Genomic DNA, 19,531 nt, shown 5'->3' on the forward strand with positions numbered 1-19,531 from the left:
TGAAGACATGCTTAGGGTAAACCTAGCACATCCATTAACTCTTCTCATACATCAATTCAAACTAACAAAGAAGAAGCAAAACCAAAGCATATGGACTTGGTACTGCAAGTGGGACTAAACCAACTCTTACCATTCTTTTTAGTGAAATGATCTTTTGGACATGAAAGGGAAGATATATAAAGAAACACACATTTTATAGTTTTATGTAGACATACCTCTCTCTGGCGCTCTTCTTTCCTCTTTCGTCTTTCAAGCTTTAACCTGTCTCGTTCAGATAACACAGGACCATCCAATTCTTGAGGCTTTTTCTTTGGAGCTTCCTCTTCGTCCATTCCATCAAACATCCGTAAGGGTGTTGCAAGGCTTCGTACAGCCTGTTTCTGTTTAACCAACCCATGATTTCCAAATTTTTCAGAGAGTCTTCTACAAACCTACATGTTTAACAAGTGATTGAACATCAGATCAGCCACCTCAGTATAGAGACCAAATCTTTTCCTATGAAAGTATTCTCCTGAGCACAATAAAGCATGCAAATTGTCACTTGTTAGAGCAATTGCATTATCACTTCCACTAAATTTTGGACATAGATGGCCACCCATGCTAAGTTTTTTGTGAAAGAAGTAGTTGAAAAGAATCAATTACAGATAAGGCTAGTGTTATAGAAGGCATCTGGAGCTTATCCGTTGATGGCTTGATGCACGCTTTGAGGTTAGCGAGTAACTAGGAAAATTGGCTTGAGGACCAATATTGAGGATCATGCCTCAGAAGCATAAGGAACGTGCCAGACTCCTTGATATTCATTGTGCTGAGGATGTGTTTCTCGTACATTAATCAAAATAGGATTCTTAACTGACTGAAGCATCAATCTTTTATACTTCTGACTTTGTACATTTACTTCCATTCGTTATGTCCGGCATATTTATGTTTGTTATAACTTATAACCCTTTTAAAATTTGAGCTTATATTAACATTCAAGAGTCTTTAATAAGTATTGAAGGGTTTTTGCACAGATGCATCATAATTTTTCACTGTTTCTCTGTGACTGTTTGCTGGAACTGAGACCCAGAGTTTGACCTTTTCAAATAAATTGAAGATTAGAAAATCGTTTTTCCTAAGAGTATAAATAAAGAAAGGCATAAGAAACAAGTTACAAGCAAATACACAAGCCAAAAGTGCACATAGTCGAAAATAATTACGAATAGCTGAAAATATTCGAAAGGGTATGAACGCCCAACGATATGTGCGACAAATTAAAGAAAGCATAATCTACGTAAGATCCTACAATGGACAAATTATAACTGCTTCATGAATTTTCAACAATCGGAAGACTACAAAATAAACTGAACAAAAGAAATGTACTCACAGATCGACATTCGGAGTAATCGGTAACGCATCCGGAATCAATAAGCAACTCCCCAAGGGCCTCGAAGGCGCCTTCTCCTTCGGCGCCCCAGTCGAAATCTTCGTCAGCAAGGACGTTAATGATGTAATCTATGATAGGCTTGTCCACATCTTGAGCTCTTTGGCCCAAAACGTCGTAAACAACAGAGCTCGCCACTTCGACCATCTTCGCCACCAAGTTTTGGAGTTCAGGAGTGGCAGCCGGGTGAAGACGGCCCTTTAGGCTTCGTCGATGGGAATGGGAGTTAAAAGAGGTTTCTTACAGTCTATCAAAGCTGGAACTCGGGTTCTGAATTGCGTGCTCTGTTTGTTTGCAATTTGCAATGCAATTACATTTGCACTAGTACAAAATTGAAGTGCAAATGAGAAAAACGCAAATACTATTCCATTCTTACTTGGTTCCGTTTGATAATAGTACAAACTACAAATACAAAAATGATCGATACAAATGCAAATATGTACGGTTCATGAAAATGCAAAGTTTGTTTTGTTTTGTAAAGATAATTTTGTAATCCTGTCGAATGAATTTTATGCCAAGTTTAAGAGTGATTATTCATATAAGCACATATTTTAGGCGAGGACCACACCGTCTACACCAATAAATACTTATTTGGCATTTGGGAAATAAGCCCGAAATAAGTATTTATTTAATAAGCCCAAAATTTCAGCTTATTTTTAAGTGTTTGTTTTCCTTTATAGTGTATCTTGGCCTGCTATATCATTTTGAAAATATTTATATTACCCCTATTTTTCAAATATGTATTCCCAAACACGGCATTAGTTGTGACATGAATCCCATGAATGAAATATATCTTTTTGAATACAAATTTTGCTCACATTTTGAATGCACAATATGTCTTCAATGTTAAAATTGAGTTTATTGTCATTTTCAGGATAAATGTAGTCTTACCAAACACTAGTAAAATTGAGCCAAAATGCAAATATGCACTGAACTGGAATTTACAGTCTTCCCAATTGGAACCTTTAGATTTAATTTCAGGTTTTATTATTTCATCTTCGATAAAAACAAATAAAACAAGGCAAAATATGAAACGAGAAAAAAAAATGGAACCTGCACTGACATCATTTACACTCCCATGCCTTTGCATTAGTGAATGAAATTATACTGCAATCAAGTGAGGCCATGTAGATTACCCACCACATGGAAAACATCATTTTGCTTTTATCTCAATTTTAAATTTGTATTCCATTCTCACTATTAGTAAAAATTGAGAAGGTATCTTATTTTTCACACTTATTTTTTGTTTAATATGATGAACACATAATACTAAAGATGTGTTCAAAATTTCTATAATTATGTACTTGTCATATTTATTTGTGTCTTTATCTTTTTAAATGTTTTTTATTTAATTATGACATCATGGGATAGTTCATTTGGTCAAAAAGATTGGACTATTGATATGCTACATAAATAGGAAAATGGTTTCATTTTTTTATATAGTTTTAAATCTTGGCTTCATTTACCTCATTAAAAAAAATAATTATTGTTTTATCACACTTGTATTTGTTTAATATGATTAATATATAATCCCATAGATGTGTCTATGTCATTCCTATTTCTTATATTTTTTTCAATAATTCTTTGTATGTTTTTAGTTTTATAATTGCTTATTTGACTATAACATCATAGGTTTTGAACTAAATGAAACATTGACCCACCACTCAAATGGGAAATGATTCATTTTTTGAGTTTTTGTATTTGATTTCCATCTTTAGTAAAACTACTCCTCTTTTGTGATACTTATGATGAATATATAATATTAGATATGTGTCCATAAATTTATATAAAATTTCATCACTTTTCATGTTTTTATTTATTTAAAAATTTTATTATTTAATTAAGGCATCATGAATTACCTCTATTTGACCCAAAAGATTGAACTACTTACCCACCACATGGTAAAAATGGTTTCATTTTCATGTTAATTTTAAAAACAAGTTTTTATACTTTTAAAATTATTGTTCACTGTTTTAATCAATCAAATATAATATTGAGAAACAAAGATACCTTAAATATAGGATTTGCTTAGAAAAATGAGAATTAATACCTAATACTTTAAATATGAAACTTAATGAGAGGGAAGAAAATGAATAGAATGATAGTATTCAAATTACAATTTTTGCCATCGTAATAGAGAGGGTCCAATTTTGGGTAGAGGGATATTTTAGTCGATAAAAAGTTCATTAGCCATGAGGAGCTATTCTCGCTTTCTATAGTAGTATAGATTTTCTATAGGGGTGCAACTTGGGCAGGCCCAACTCGAGCCTAATCTGATCCAGACTGCAATTTTACATGAGTTTGGCTTGGATTTTCAATCAATGGGTTGAGGTGGGCCCAAAAGTTAAGGCTTTTTTTATTTTTTAGATTGAGCTCGGGCCTACCCCTTAGGTAGTCTGAACTCGGCTCGATTTCATCCCAACTCAAGCCTGCCCCCGATATATACATGTATATATGCATATACACATATTTGCATGCATACATGCATATATGCATAACTTTTTTTTATAAACCATATTTAATGCATATATGCATACATACACACAAAAATATATGTCATATAACTTGAGTGCATCAAATTTAAGTGGGTTAGGTTCAGGTTGGATAGTTAGGGCTTGACCTCGACCTCAAGCTTTAGGCCTAATTCTTAGGGCTGAGCCTGGTTAAGCTAAAACCCGATCCAACCTTGCACCCTTCTCTCTCTCTCTCTTCCCCCCCTATCTCTTTTCTCCCTCCTCTCCCATGTTTCTTTCCTACCTTTTCTCTCCTATCTCCCATTGTTTCATGTTTCTATCTTCATTCTCTTTCCTACATTTGTTTCTCCTATTGGTTTATGTGTCTTATCCCTCCTTTATTTCATCTATCTATCCATTTGATAAAATCCATCATTTTGTTTGGATCAAACCAATTAGACCATGACATGTAACACTATAAGAGAAATCGGAAGTTTTTTCCTCTAAGAGATCAACATGGATGGGTTAAATTGGGTTGCAACCCATTTACGTACTAAAAAAAAAACATTTAGGCATTAGAGATGTTAGTTGTTGATGAATGGGTTGGCCTTCACTTATATCCTACCCAACCCAGCCCATCCATTTGTCACTTCAAGGAGAGACGTGTAACCAAGTCACTTACTAGGTCATCAGTAGGGGTTTGGGTGGACACAAATCAAGCTTTTCATGAATTGGCTTGTGGAAATCTCAATTCGACTTTATCTAAACTGAGCTTTGATCTGAACCCAAGCCTAATATATAGGTTCATTTGATAATTGAACTGAGCTTGAGCCTGATAAAGTGTACACATGCTTGCATGCGGCAAATTATATTTTATTTTTTGGTTTATTATTATTATTATTATCATCATCATCATCATCATCATCATCATCATTATTATTATTATTATTATTATTATTATGTAGATTGCAAAATTCAAATCTGATTACATAAACACCTCATCCAAATACGTAATAATCAGATCGAGTTGTTAAGTTCCAAATATCATTGACAGGCCTATCTACTTGGTTAGACTATTCTTTTTGTAGTGTTTTGTCATTTTGGTGTATCATTTTTCTTTTGATCATTTATCAAAAAATGTGTAAGGTTTAAATAGAGGAAATTGAATGAGGTGCAAAGTAGTAGTTCAAATTACAATTTAAACCTTACAATTAAATAGGGACTAAATTCAAAAATGAGTATTTTAGTCATTATTTTAAAAACCGAACAAGAAGCGCTATTTTAGCCCTGAACCATTTGGCTCGTTTGGCCTGGGAACCTTAAGGTCAACAGTTGGCTCGTTTGGCCCTGAACCCTTCTTTATCTAAGTGGTGAGTATTCAAAAATGAGTATTTTGAACCGTTTGGCCCAAGAACCAGTTAGGTCACTGGTTATGTTTTGGCCCTGAACCGCTATTTTTTCAAAAAGCCATTGAAGTGGCTAGAGAACAACAGACCCGAACGGTATAATCGTTAAAATGTTTGACCCGATTAATGGTTCTTGGGTTGCTTTCAAACAAAAAAAATGAAACTCCAATGAAGGTTTTTAGTTTTTCCATTTTGATTTTGAGTATTCTCATTTTTGTGATTCTTTTTAAATTGTAATAGCAAACAAAAAAAAATGAAACTCCAATGAAGAAATTGAAAATTCGATGCAAGAGATACGAGATTAAACACCAATCTTGTATTAAAAATCTGAGATACACTAATGAAGCAAATGACATGGGATTTAAGAGAGATTTAAAGAGATGATAGGGATGTAAGAAAAGGGAAAACGATGCTATAGTGATGGTGATGATGAACATGGAGATAGTCGGCAACGACAGTTCCTTCTTCTTCTTCTTCTTCTTCTTCTTAGGGCAAACAATTTTGCAACAACGAACAGTAAATATGGTGACAACCACCTCTAGTGGTGCTTCTCTTCCTCCTCATTCTTCTTCTTCACTTCTCAACTCCAACCAACAACCTCCTTCTCAAAGTCTCAATATCCCCTCTCATAATAATGTACATATACAGTGGACTTTAACTTAATCATAATTTAGCGGTCAAAATAAAAAGTTGCATTATATTTTACATCTTACTGGTTTAACCCACTAAAATTAGACGGTTGAATCGCAGACCCGAAAACCAGAAGCCCAAGTAGTTTCGTTTCTGGGTCAATTTTTAAAACCATAATTTTAATCAAAACAAACTTTCATAATCTTATTCATATTTTTAATAATAGTATAAATATGGAATTATAAATATGTTCAATTTTTTCTATTATTTTTTTTTGTATTTTTGTGTGTAACATAATTTTGATATGTCACACTTACTTTTTGTTTAATATAATAAATATATGATATTGTACATGTGTTTGAATGCTTTTTTTTGCAAAATTTATGTATTTTTTTATTTTTTATTTTTATATTTTATTAATTTTATTATTTATTTATGACATTAAAGGTTAACACATTTAACTCAAAAATTAAACTATTTATTATTAACTTTTATATTTCATTTTTGGTTAGTTCTAAATTATGTATTTCATTTTCATTGTCAATAAAAATAATTCTTGTTTATTATACTTTTTTTTTAATTTGGTTAATAAAAATGTCATAAATGTGTCTAATTTTTTTTGTAATTTACTATATTAATTTCTATTTCAAAAACTTTTACATAACTATGATTTCATAGGTTGATTAATTTGATTTGTATGGTTAAATTATTTAGCCACCACTTGGATAAAGAGTGGTTTTATTTTTTGAATCAGCTTTAAAATATATAGATTTATATTGTAAAAAATATTGACATAGATATAATTAATAATATTTATTAGTAAAAAATAACTTAGAAAAAGATATTCAGGCACAACTATAAATCCATGTGGGATGCACAAACTCATATGGATAGAAGTCAAGTAGGTAACTTGGGGATGAGTTTAAGCATAACTAGTAGGCATGGCAATTTCCAACTCGTACAGTTATGAATAAAATATAACATTAGGCTAAACTAAACCTTCCCAAAACCACATTGTAAATACTAAAACAAGATTCAAAATTTTATATCAGCCCCGCATCGGCCCATACGCATCGTATTAATGGGTGACTGACATGAGAAATATAGGTGTTTCAGGCTTTACCCATTAAAAAAAAAACCTAAAAAATGGATACACCTGTTCAAAGTAAGGACACACCCATTGATACACCCGTTCGCATGGTATTGGGATGTATCCATACTCTAACCTTGTAATATAATACCTTTAATACTTACAATTAAAATATTGTTGCAAGACATAAACTTAAGTATTATGTTGAATTTAATAATGTTTTGAATGTTTTATGAAGAATAATTAATAACTTGTGTATTTTTTACATATTATATATATATATATATATATATATATATATATATATATATATATATATATCTCTGCAACGAATCAGATTTAAGCATTAAAATCACCAAGAACAGAAACAATAATATCGGGGAGGGAGTCAACCCGGGCCTGAGATAACCCACCATCCCTACACATTTTGTTGACTCTTGTATTCTTATTTATATATCATGAAATAACAAAGATATGGTTTCTACAGCCCCACCCACCCAACCCTCAAATGAGAGGAGGATAGGGTCGAAAGAGCTTTTGCATAAATCAAACCTACTGCGGATGGATTGGGAGGTTTGGAGAGAGAGGGAGGGTCTAAAATTTATTAAAATAAAAATAAAACCCTGCCCGAATCTGCCATCCCTTGTTAAACGGGAAACTGTCACGGGGGTAGTTCTGCAGCGGAAGAAACCCGTGCGGCGTCCTGGCCAAGGCCGGCCAGGACAAGCCTTTCTGCGCGTAGAGGCTAGGAGTTGCCCGATGGGATGGCTCCACCAACATCAGTAGCACTGGATCATGACCTCAAGTCCAATGGCCGGGGCACTCTCCTGGCTCAGACCGGTCCATGGGAGGCGCCGCTTACGTGCTAAAGGGGGACAACCATCATGGAAGGCGACCATGCGCCGATAAGGTGACTTGGCACCGATGTGAAGGGTCTCCTGTATGCCGATGATGACAGGCACCTGTGTGCCCTGATAATAGGCAACCGCTTGGGCCGGAACACACCTGTGCGCTAAGGGCAACGGGGTAGCTCACTCAGCTTGGGCAAGGGGCTGGCGAAGTGAAGGGACATGCTTGAGCCAGGCCCGCATGCCAAGCCTCCCTTGAGTATCGGTAGCGCAGTGCCGGTCCAACACTGTCCCCATGAGCAAGTGTGCGCCCATGAGGAACCCTGGTAGCCATGCTAGCCGTTAACCAGGGCCGCCCCGCAAGGGGATGAAGGTCTAGGAGTGCCAAGGTTAGGCACCCAAGGAGGTCGACCACCCCTCCTCAAAGAGTACGTTAAGCTTCTGGTGGTCTGCCTGAAGATGACATCAGTTCTCCCAAAAATCTTACAGGCGAAAATGACGGGCATGTCCCTAACGTAAGCCTACCAAGCGTAGGCAAGGCTAAGCCTGTGCTGAACCGTAACAGGCTCCCCCACTCAATTCATTGTCGTCCTCGACAATGACTCCTTCCGTGAATGGGCGTTTGAGTCCCGCGCCATCCACTCTTCTGCCAGTTCGGGGCTCGCTTGGCCAACCCGGGTCTTGCCTATATTGGTGTCCATTTATGGGGACGGAACCATTTCACCATGCCGGCCTGCCTGGACTTCACCCCTTGTGTCGAGGTTACTCAAACCGCGCAATGGCTATGCCGTTGACTGTGAAAGAAGGGCCCTCGAAGAAATGTGTGTGGTGCTTCGCGGAGGTCCGCCCCATGTATCATCTTACCTCAAGGCTCAACCGTCTTCATGGTAACTTTTCTGTGATGCTACCGAACACGTTGATAGGTCTACTCCTCATGTTGGCGATGACACGGGTACCCTTTCACCATGCTGGCCTGCCGACTTCACCTCGCCCTGCGCGGGTTACTCAAACCTAGCCATGGCTTATGCTCTCTGGGCCCTCGAAACTACGCTTCGCCACGCCGACTCGGGCTACATCTTCACTCCGAGGGGGCCCCACTGCTGCTGCCTCAAGGAGACCTGACCGCTTCAAACGCGAGAGTGGCAACTTTTACCCATGAGTTGCCGAACATGCACTCGCCTTGAGATAAGCTTCTACTGCTGCAAGTGTTCCACCTGAAAACTGAGCATGTCCACCTGATACTTTGCCGGTGTAGGGCCGCCATGCTCCAACGGCTAGCGTAACCGCATTCCTAACAAGGCCCACGCGTCTGCCCCCGCATGAGGACAACAACCAATGCGTCTGCACCCGCAAGGGAAGCTGTTTTAGGGTCATTGGAATGGGAACGCGAACATTGAATGGCCTCTTGATAGGCCTGATCTGAATTCTGCTCAGGTAGTGTACCCACATTCCTATCAAGGCTCACGCGTCTGCCACCGCATGAGGACAACAACCAAAGCGTCTGCAACCGCAAGGGAAGCTGTTTTAGTGTCATTGGAATGGGGACACGAACTATGAAATGGCCTCTTGCCAGGCCTGATTTGAATTCTGCTCGATCCTGGGTGGAGGTGACTAGGGACCGCACCCCACAAAATGCTGCTTGTCGAAATGACCGCTTCAACTGGCTCTGGGCTAATCTGCTGAAAACCAACTGCTGTTGCAATTAGCCAACTTGCTCTGATACCAACTGTCACGGGGGTAGTTCTGCAGCGGAAGAAACCCGTGCGGCGTCCTGGCCAAGGCCGGCCAGGACAAGCCTTTCTGCGCGTAGAGGCTAGGAGTTGCCCGATGGGATGGCTCCACCAACGTCAGTAGCACTGGATCATGACCTCAAGTCCAATGGCCGGGGCACTCTCCTGGCTCAGACCGGTCCATGGGAGGCGCCGCTTACGTGCTAAAGGGGGACAACCATCATGGAAGGCGACCATGCGCCGATAAGGTGACTTGGCACCGATGTGAAGGGTCTCCTGTATGCCGATGATGACAGGCACCTGTGTGCCCTGATAATAGGCAACCGCTTGGGCCGGAACACACCTGTGCGCTAAGGGCAACGGGGTAGCTCACTCAGCTTGGGCAAGGGGCTGGCGAAGTGAAGGGACATGCTTGAGCCAGGCCCGCATGCCAAGCCTCCCTTGAGTATCGATAGCGCAGTGCCGGTCCAACACTGTCCCCATGAGCAAGTGTGCGCCCATGAGGAACCCTGGTAGCCATGCTAGCCGTTAACCAGAGCCGCCCCGCAAGGGGATGAAGGTCTAGGAGTGCCAAGGTTAGGCACCCAAGGAGGTCGACCACCCCTCCTCAAAGAGTACGTTAAGCTTCTGGTGGTCTGCCTGAAAATGACATCAGTTCTCCCAAAAATCTTACAGGTGAAAATAACGGGCATGTCCCTAACGTAAGCCTGCCAAGCGTAGGCAAGGCTAAGCCTGTGCTGAACCGTAACAAAACGGCAGATTGAAAGCAAGTAGTCCATTCAAGGACAGGAGACAAAGACGCAATTTGAATAAGTTGTCCACACAACAAAGGAATGAGTTGGTTCTCATGTTAATCAACAGGACCATAATCGTACGATATGAAATACAATAGTGAAAAAGGGACCCTAGAACAAAATTACAAATGATCAAAGGAGAATAAAGGATTCCCTTCCTCCCCCCCTCTACGGTCTATCATCACCGTACACCGACCCTCCGTTCGAAAATTATAATAGCTCTCCTCTCATTCTAGGTTTCCTACAGTATCTATGCAAGTAAAACAAAATAAAATCAGTTTTAAAGCTCATCATGTGAGTCATCATCATCCCCTCCATCTGATGCACCACCAGGGGCTCCACCAGTTCTCTGGTAGACAGCCGCGATGATTGGGTTGCACACAGCCTCCACCTCTTTAAGCTTTTCATCATAATCCTCCTTCTCGGCGCTCTGATTGTCATCCAGCCACTCAAGGGCCTCCTTCACTGCTGTCTCGATCTTGTCCTTCTCCTCGGACTCCAGCTTGTCAGCGAGCTTGTCCTTGTCGCTGATCTGGTTCTTCAAGTTATATATGTAAGTCTCCAAGCTGTTACGGGCATCAATCTTCTCCTTCACCTTCTTGTCTTCCTCCGCGAATTCCTCTGCCTCTCGGACCATCCGTTCAATCTCTTCCTGGCTCAGCCTACCCTTGTCATTGGTGATGGTAATCTTCTCAGAGCGGCCTGTTCCCTTGTCTTCAGCCTTGACGTTTAGGATACCATTGGCATCAACCTCAAATGTAACTTCAATCTGAGGAGTACCCCTGTTCAAGCAAGTAGATGGACTCTTTAATCATGTCGGTGCAATGCAATTGTAGAAAAAGGGAAATCCTTAACAAGAGACTTATGGGAGAACAAAAAAATAGAATAATAAACCAACCTTGGTGCAGGAGGAATGCCAGATAAATCAAACTTCCCTAGCATTCTGCAGTCCTTGGTAAGACTCCTTTCACCTTCAAAAACCTGAAAATAAATCAAATAATGCAAGTTATAACACAATATAACCGAATAGGTCGTGACTAAGGACTAATAATGGTCAATTACTAGGCATATTTCCCAGCTGATGGAAAGATTTCACCATGAATATTTCGGTTACCTGAATAGAGACCGTGGTCTGTTGATCCTGATATGTAGTGAAAACTTGAGATTTCTTAGTTGGGATAACAGTGTTCCTGGGAATTAACTTTGTCATCACTCCACCCACAGTTTCAATACCAAGAGTAAGAGGAGCAACATCCAAGAGAAGAATATCTGCATCAAAGAGGCCGTAAAGCATTTCATAATTGACAAAGGGCAATGAATTGAAACATACCTTTATCCTACCAGTGACAAATTTGATAACTAATTTAATGAAAATAAGACAAATATCCAAATGAAAAGCATGAACAGAGACAATACCTTTAGTCTCGTCACCACCCTCTCCACTCAAGATGCTTCCCTGTACGGCAGCACCAAAGGCAACAGCTTCATCTGGGTTCACACCCTTATTAGGCTCCTTACCATCGAAGTAATCCTTTAGAAGCTGCTGGACCTTAGGAATCCTGGTACTACCACCAACAAGAACAATTTCATCAATTTGGTGCTTCTCCAATCCAGCATCTTCCATTGCCTTCTTCACAGGGCCCATGGTCTTTCTGAAGAGATCATTGTTCAGTTCTTCAAACCGAGCTCGGGTCAAGGGTTCTGAGAAATCCAAGCCTTCATAGAGAGATTCAATCTCCACTCGGACCTGGTGCTGACTACTCAAAGCTCTCTTGGCACGTTCACACTCCCTCCTCAGCTTCCCAAGAGCCCTGTTGTCTTTGCTGATGTCTTTGTTATGCTTCTTCTTGATCAATTTGATGAAATATTCCATAATTCTCTGGTCAAAATCCTCACCTGAAGATGGTAAACCAAAAAAAAAGTTGATTATCACAATATATTGATATGCATGAAATAAATGGTGCTTAGTAATAAAATTAATTAACATAAAAAATAAAAATGAGTTTAGTATCAAAATTTTATTCAAAATATTTACGTTCTTTTTTCTTTGGAATGGATGTGCATGATACAATTTACATTGTCGACTGTTATCTTTCCTATATAGTCCCCCATCTATTAGGAAAAGATAACGTTTTAAATACTAAAACTGTTGGGGAATGCAAACTACTAGTACTACTACTGGGTATGAAGCAGCAGAGTTCTAACCTCCAAGGTGAGTGTCTCCATTTGTGGCGAGAACCTCAAAGACACCATTGTCAATTGTCAAAATACTGACATCAAATGTCCCACCACCAAGGTCAAACACAAGGATGTTCTTCTCTCCACCCTTCTTGTCCAAGCCATAGGCAATGGCTGCCGCGGTTGGTTCGTTGATTATTCTTGCAACATTGAGTCCAGCAATAATACCAGCATCCTTTGTAGCCTGCCTTTGGGCATCATTGAAGTATGCTGCAAAGTGCATAAAACCATAAAAGAGTTCAAATTCCAAGAAGCATCAACTACACGTGTTTTCTTAATGGTGGAAGAATCCACAGCTAGAATAGAACCTTACCCGGAACGGTAACAACTGCATCCTTGATCTTCTTTCCAAGGAATGCTTCAGCTGTCTCCTTCATTTTAACAAGAACCATAGCACTGATCTCCTCAGGACTGAAGACCTTCGTTTCCCCATCCTTGATCATGACTTGTATGTAAGGTTTCCCATCCTTGTTCACAATCTTATATGGAACAAGCTTCATGTCCTTCTGAACCTCTTTGTCTTCAAACCTGCCAATAGATAGATTAGTGCCTCCAGAAGCATATTTTCCCACAAAATTGGAAAATTAAAGAATGAACTAGAGAAAAAGATTTACTTTCTTCCAATGAGTCTTTTGACGTCAAAGATGGTCCTCTCGGCATTCACAGCCGCCTGATTCTTTGCTGCCTCACCGATCAATCTCTCACTGTCAGTGAACGCAACCCAAGATGGAGTGATACGGTTTCCTTGGTCATTGGCTATGATTTCCACATGACCATTCTTGTAGACACCAACACAAGAGTAGGTTGTACCAAGGTCTATCCCAATGACTGTTCCTAATTTGGTAGCTTCTTCTTTTGCTATAGCAAAGGCTGACAGGCATCCTGTAAATAAATTCTTTGGAACATTAATCCATGCTTTTAGAAATATAAATTGCAATGTTCGGTCTGAACAAATCAAGAAAGTGAAACAAAATACAACCACCCAAAGTTCAGTTGTAACATGCAGGCCCAACTATAGAGGAAGATAAAGTACAAGGTTGAATATTTTATTACATAAAAATAGAATGCTTGCTACCTCTTAAATGAGTTTGGCAAAGAGATCAGTTATTAACGACTTAATTTATTCTTAACCAAGCAGGCTAGCAACAAGGGACCAAGAAACGAAAGCGTCGATATAATTAGTCAATTCCTTCAATATTGATTTATCTGTGCAATAGCTTCCAGAATGTGGTTCAGAGATGGCAAACTCAATAAAAACTCTGGACCGAGTCAAAAGCCTGGTGCATGGCACAAGACCAATGCCGCAAGACCAACCTGAAAGCCAAAATAAATGACCTAAAATGTCGCAAGACTAATGCCGTGTTCCAATCTTTTAGAAGTTGTTACTAGGAGAATCGCCTAAAATGTTTAAAGACTAATGTTCGGTTTAGATGCCCCTTGAAATGAAATAATTCCATTGTGTTTCAGTTCCTACAAACTTTGGAGAAGTTTAACAACCAGAATGCAGCCGTGTTGGTAAGGAAATATCATAAGGAATGTTAGCTTTTCTTGAAAACAAACTCCTTTATAACTTCACATAACAGCCCAATTATCAAAAGTAAACTTTACGTAACAGACCGAAATGAACCCAACTCTGAAAACCACCGTATGGACCAACGTATCATGTAAAACTGAGAAAAAAATGATTCCAATCCACATGACGCCCAAACAGGGCCAAAGTGATCGAAGTCTCTGGGACTAACATTAGTTTCTACTCCTAAAGAGTTTTGGTTCCTGTGACACAGCTTCGTAGTGTAAGTTTTAATCAAGTGATTGAATATTGCAGGAAAAAAATAGAGCTATGAGTTTGAAACACTAAATCTTCATATAGCTGTCCATTCTACTGCACCAATACTCTTTCAACTATGTTCCAACAGAGGGAGAATGACGTTCTAAAAAATTTATCAGAGATGGAGTTAAATACTAAAGAAACACTCAAATTTACTTACCCCATAAACACACAACAAAAATCAATAAATGCAAGCAGATCTATATATTCTCCCATCAAAAGCATTCAGATATTGCTATTTTCTACATTTTACGCATTTACGAGTTCATATATCGAGATCAAGACAGAAAAAGGTGAAATCGCATCAGATCTAATCTAACACTCCAACCAGATAATAAAAGCAGATAAAGAAGCTATCAGCCATTCATTCAAAGTCCAGAGTTACTGTATTGATCTACCGATCCAACGGAAACTTCGGTTAGTGATTTTAAACCAGTAGAAATCAAAATAAATAAGCAAATTTTGTGTTGAGAAAAAAAAACATTCATGAAATCGTGATGGCTACAACGACTAAGTAGAGCATTCTAGCTGCAATTTTCCCTAAATAAAAACATAAAAAGGACAATACCTGGCAACTGTAATTCCAATGAAGGGGAAGAAGAAGAAAAAGAAGAAAATGAATCATCAGATTAGATAGAGAGCAGCTCTTACCGAACAGGACAATTCCTAAGACGATCAAAGACCCACGTTTTCTCCACGCACCGTCCATGGCTTGAAAGCCTAGGGTCTCACGGTTCGAAACTTCGAGCCAGACGACCAAGAATGTGAGCAGATCTAAGAAGTGATTCTCTTGCTCGCTCTGTGTTCGAGTCGTTTCAATGTTTTGCCGCAGTTGAAGAACTGGGAGAGTCGACTGGGCCTTAAAGCAAAAATGAAAGCAAGGTACCGATGAACGTGTCATCGGTGTTGACGTGGACCAATGAAATATCGAGGAACTATATCTCCTCCAATGAGAAGAAATCTTGCGTTGGGATAATTCTAGCCGTTAATTCCAAAATCTCGACGGTCATCGACGATGGAACATGTTTAATCGAAATAGCCCCACATTGTGGTACCGAAAAGGTACAGCACCTAGACCTGGTTAAATGATAAATCAATCAATCGGAATTTATCGAAGCGCTAACAAATAAAGCAATCAACTGCAATTGATCCGCCAACTGAGCGGTGGGCCGGTGGCTCGGTTGGCACGTAACTTGGGTAGGCCAGATGCGGTTTCGAAGCGCTCTATCGGCTCTCACCACCAATAGGGGCAAACGAGTGATTTAATATAAAAGAAGGGTAAAATAAAATTGATCCAAATATAAGTAAAAAAAATAATAGATCCAAATTCACCTGAGTTTTGTTTAAAGGTTTTCAGATACCATACCATTTTTATAACATAAGGTAGTACATAAATATTGTATACTAGCAGGCCCGTGCGATACGATGAGACACCCCTCCTTGTTGTCAAGACCTGTACTCCATCTTCACTCTGATTTCAATGACGGAATAGCTTCGGGTTGAAGCATCCAATTTTTTGTCGGAGATGTGAAATCCTTAAATATTTTTCATGATAATTATTTAAAAAAAAATTAATTTATAGATATAAATAGAATCATAAGAATTTGAGGATATTTTAAAATTTGGATTATAATAGGTTGGGGTATTTTATAAATAAAATTATGGGACCTTAGGATTATAAGAATATAAGAAAAACTTACAAATATTTTAAAAATCAATATTAAATCTACAGATATTTTACTAATTTACCACCGGGTTCGGAGAATTATATGCAAACCTCATCTTTAATTTAGAGCAAAAATAAATATTTTACTAGTTTACCATCGGGTTCGGGGAAATATATACAAACCCCATCCCTAATTTGGGGCAAAAATATTTTCCTTGTCACCTTGTCTCTGTCCTGCCCTATTTAAGATTTGAAAAAACTTGCCCTTTCGGGGGGGGGGAGGGGGGGGGATAGAGCCCCAATTTTACAGAGAAAATTTTCTAGTAATTTTCTATAACTAATTAACTAACAATAAATTAAATAATAATATTTTATGATAATTTCCAAAAAATATTGAAAAGTGTATTGATTAGTAGTAATGTATAATAAATTAATTATTTACAATAATGATAAATTAATGAAAATTATTTACTTTTTAAGTCTAATTTATTTACTATTAATCAAAGTAAGTGTAATTATAGTAAATTAATGTAATTATGATAGACTTAATAATTTTCCTAAATTATTTGATAATTATTTATTGAAATAGTAATAACATATTGTTATTTAATAATTATAAACAATTTCTCATAGATTAATTTCCTATTTTTAATAATTATTTAGTCGAATAATAATAAAGGATTATTAGTTAAAGAGTTTCCCTAAATTATTTGATAATTGTTAACTATAATTATTGATTTTATATAAATTAGTAACTTACATTAATTAGTAATGTCTTTTATCAACAAATTATTATTGTAAAAATTTAATGAAATTTTATTAAATTACAATGATTAATGTAATTTATGTTAACCATTGAAATTTTGAACGTTTATTTATAACAAAAAATTATTAAACAATGGATTGGTTATTAATTTTTGGCAGATTATTAAATTATTTAATATTTGTAAAATAATGGATTATTTCTGACATAATTATTTCATAATTTTTTGTAGAATATTTTCCAAAATTTTTTAATAATTTTCATAACTAATGGATTATTTAATAATGAATTTTTATTTAAAAATAGATTATTTAACAATAATAGAAGATGCCATGAATATATAGGAAACATCGAATTCCCCTTATTCCCCTCTCTTTGCTTGAAATCAATTCTATAAAGGAAAACCAAATCTTAATAAATTATGTCCCTATTTTTATGGGAAATTAAATAGAATAAAATGGAGTGAAGGAGAGGATAAAACATATACTGAGCTAATTAAGGAGAAAAGTTAAGTTGTTATAGAAAGTAAGAAACGTGAGTTGTGGGAGAGGGGGCGGGGGAGGACCTAATGGTAAGGGAGAGGAATGAAGAGAGGGTGCTAAAATATGGCAAAACAAGAGTGGTGGGAAGGGGGAGAGGAGAGAGAGAGTCAAGAAGATTGCAGGGTTGGGGTAATGGAGCAAGGAGAAGCAAGGTGACATGGACCATCTTGCTATATATATACTAGCGGGGCACGATGCGATGCACGGGATGGGGTACTCCTCCTTGTCCCTTGCCCTTATAGTTAAGACACTCCACCCCATCCTTGCCCTGTCCTCGATGGTGGGGTGGGTTCGAGTAGAGGCACCCATTCTAGGGGTGATCATGGGCTGGGCTAGGCCGGGCTTTGCCTTCATAACAATGGGCTTAGGCTAGGCCTAGGCTGGGCTAAGATTTTGGGCCTAACTATTGTATTTCAGTTCCAAAATTAAACAATTGTACTTTTTTTTCACTTATTGTCGTGGAGACTATAGTAACTTGTAAGAAACTTTAAACTTAATATCAAGATAAAAGCTTCTAACATAAAAATAAATAAATAATTATACCTTGTAATTTGTAAATTTCAATTGGTCATTAGTATGCTAAAAATGATAATTTTAACAAACCAATTCTTCTATCAACAAAAAATCAACCTAGAACCTATAATATCTATCAAAAAATAGCTATCCATTGTCATGTAATATCCACAAAACAACTTTAAACATCTATATAAGGGGCTCCATCTTCCATTCAATTCCTACAAATAAAAACTATATTAGCAAAGTAAGAAAAAATAGTTCAAACTAATATAAATAAATAAGTAATAAAATATTGAAAATGGTTTCAATTTTACCCAAAAATTGGGCACGACGGTGGTTTTGTGAAATTGGTGAGAGAGAGAGAGACAAAAAGATTAGTGTTTAGTAATTTTTATATTTCATTAAATACTAGATTAGAATTTGGTAAGATCTAAGACCGTAGGATTAAAATTTTTAATCTCCTGTAAATCTTTACTAATCTCTATTTAACATACAAAATATCAATTATCAAATATTTTTAAATAGGATAAATCTCTTAAACTATACCTACTATTCACGAAATTAACAAACTGTACCCTTACTGTTTACATATTGTCTTAAGATACCCTTAAGTCTTATAACAATTGACACTCCCTTAAACACTAACAGAAAAAAAAATGAAATATCAAATTTGCTCAAAATAAAACCCAACTGACTGTATATACTGGTTCATTTGCAAATTCCGGTGTTAAGTCTCGTCCAGATGCCACCGTTGCTGTTCTTCCACACCGTTAGTTCTTTACAAAAGCTTGTACAGAACTCAGCTCTCAGCTTTGTGCAAAGTACTCTTATTCCTAAAAATTCGTTGTGGCAGGCGACCCTTATTCTTAAAATACCCTTCTCATATGGAGAGGAAAGAGAAGAATCATGCACCCAAGGAATTGAATGTGCTGCAGCTTGTACAGTAAATTAAAGACAAGCTCACCAAGGGGCCTGTCGAATGCATGATCTTTTTACGACATCGTCAGTTGCCAATCTGTACAACGATTGCCGTTTAATTTAAGAAATTTCCCAGAGTATAAGCACCCTGCTTGCCAATCTGTACAACTCCCTCCATTCCAAACCCCAAAAGCCTTGTAGGTTTTGTAGTTACAGAATCTCTCTCTGTGTTTTTAGCAAGTCGGTTTATTCTTTTACGTTAAATACATTGTTAACATAGTTTGAGAATTAAGTTATTTTCAGGCTTGGACAAATGGAGGGGCTAATGAAGTGTAATGGTGGGAAAGAGAAAATCATTGGGATCTGACTACAAAGTCGAAGAACTGAAATGACAATGATGAGAATAACCGAAGGAGAAATGGGCGGTGGTTCGATGGTTGTGGTGCGATTGGTCTACATCTTCTAAGTAATACTGGCGAAGAAAGTGGGGAAATTAATTGTTTCTCGGTATGTTTTCGTTACTAGTGAGTAGTCTCCTGCCTTCGGAACCGAAAAAAGAAGATACAGTGGTGGATGCTCGAGCAGTTTTGGTGATGGGACACAAAATCAGGAAAGAAACTGAAAGCAATTTTTTCATCCCTTTTATTCTCTCTCTCCTGTTTCGTCCATAGTTTCTCTCTGGCTCGGCC

General features: G+C 37.6%; 2 protein-coding genes across 2 annotated transcripts in view; both read right to left on the reverse strand.

Annotated features, from left to right (window-relative positions):
* ABCF3 (general control non-repressible 3) overlaps positions 1-1,680 on the reverse strand; it is a 52,587-nt gene extending 50,907 nt beyond the window's left edge. The window contains exons 1-2 of the mRNA XM_010268293.3: positions 1,364-1,680; positions 216-431 (exon numbers count right to left, since the gene is read on the reverse strand). Of these exons, the coding sequence (XP_010266595.1) occupies positions 216-431; positions 1,364-1,567 (420 nt within the window). The 5' untranslated portion in view covers positions 1,568-1,680. The remainder of the gene's footprint in view (positions 1-215; positions 432-1,363) is intronic.
* An 8,701-nt stretch (positions 1,681-10,381) lies between these two features.
* Positions 10,382-15,340, reverse strand: LOC104604105 (luminal-binding protein 5-like). The gene is made up of 8 exons (XM_088900258.1): positions 15,089-15,340; positions 13,224-13,491; positions 12,923-13,137; positions 12,577-12,819; positions 11,788-12,267; positions 11,486-11,640; positions 11,270-11,352; positions 10,382-11,153 (listed from the first exon to the last, which is right to left on the reverse strand). Exons 1-8 carry the CDS (start codon positions 15,336-15,338, stop codon positions 10,652-10,654), a joined length of 2,196 nt encoding a protein of 731 aa, XP_088756384.1. The 5' UTR covers positions 15,339-15,340; the 3' UTR covers positions 10,382-10,651.
* Positions 15,341-19,531: the final 4,191 nt, after the last annotated feature.

The sequence above is a fragment of the Nelumbo nucifera genome, chromosome 3 (genome assembly GCF_055504915.1).
Source record: "Nelumbo nucifera cultivar China Antique chromosome 3, China Antique-T2T, whole genome shotgun sequence".
Taxonomy (NCBI): domain Eukaryota; kingdom Viridiplantae; phylum Streptophyta; class Magnoliopsida; order Proteales; family Nelumbonaceae; genus Nelumbo; species Nelumbo nucifera.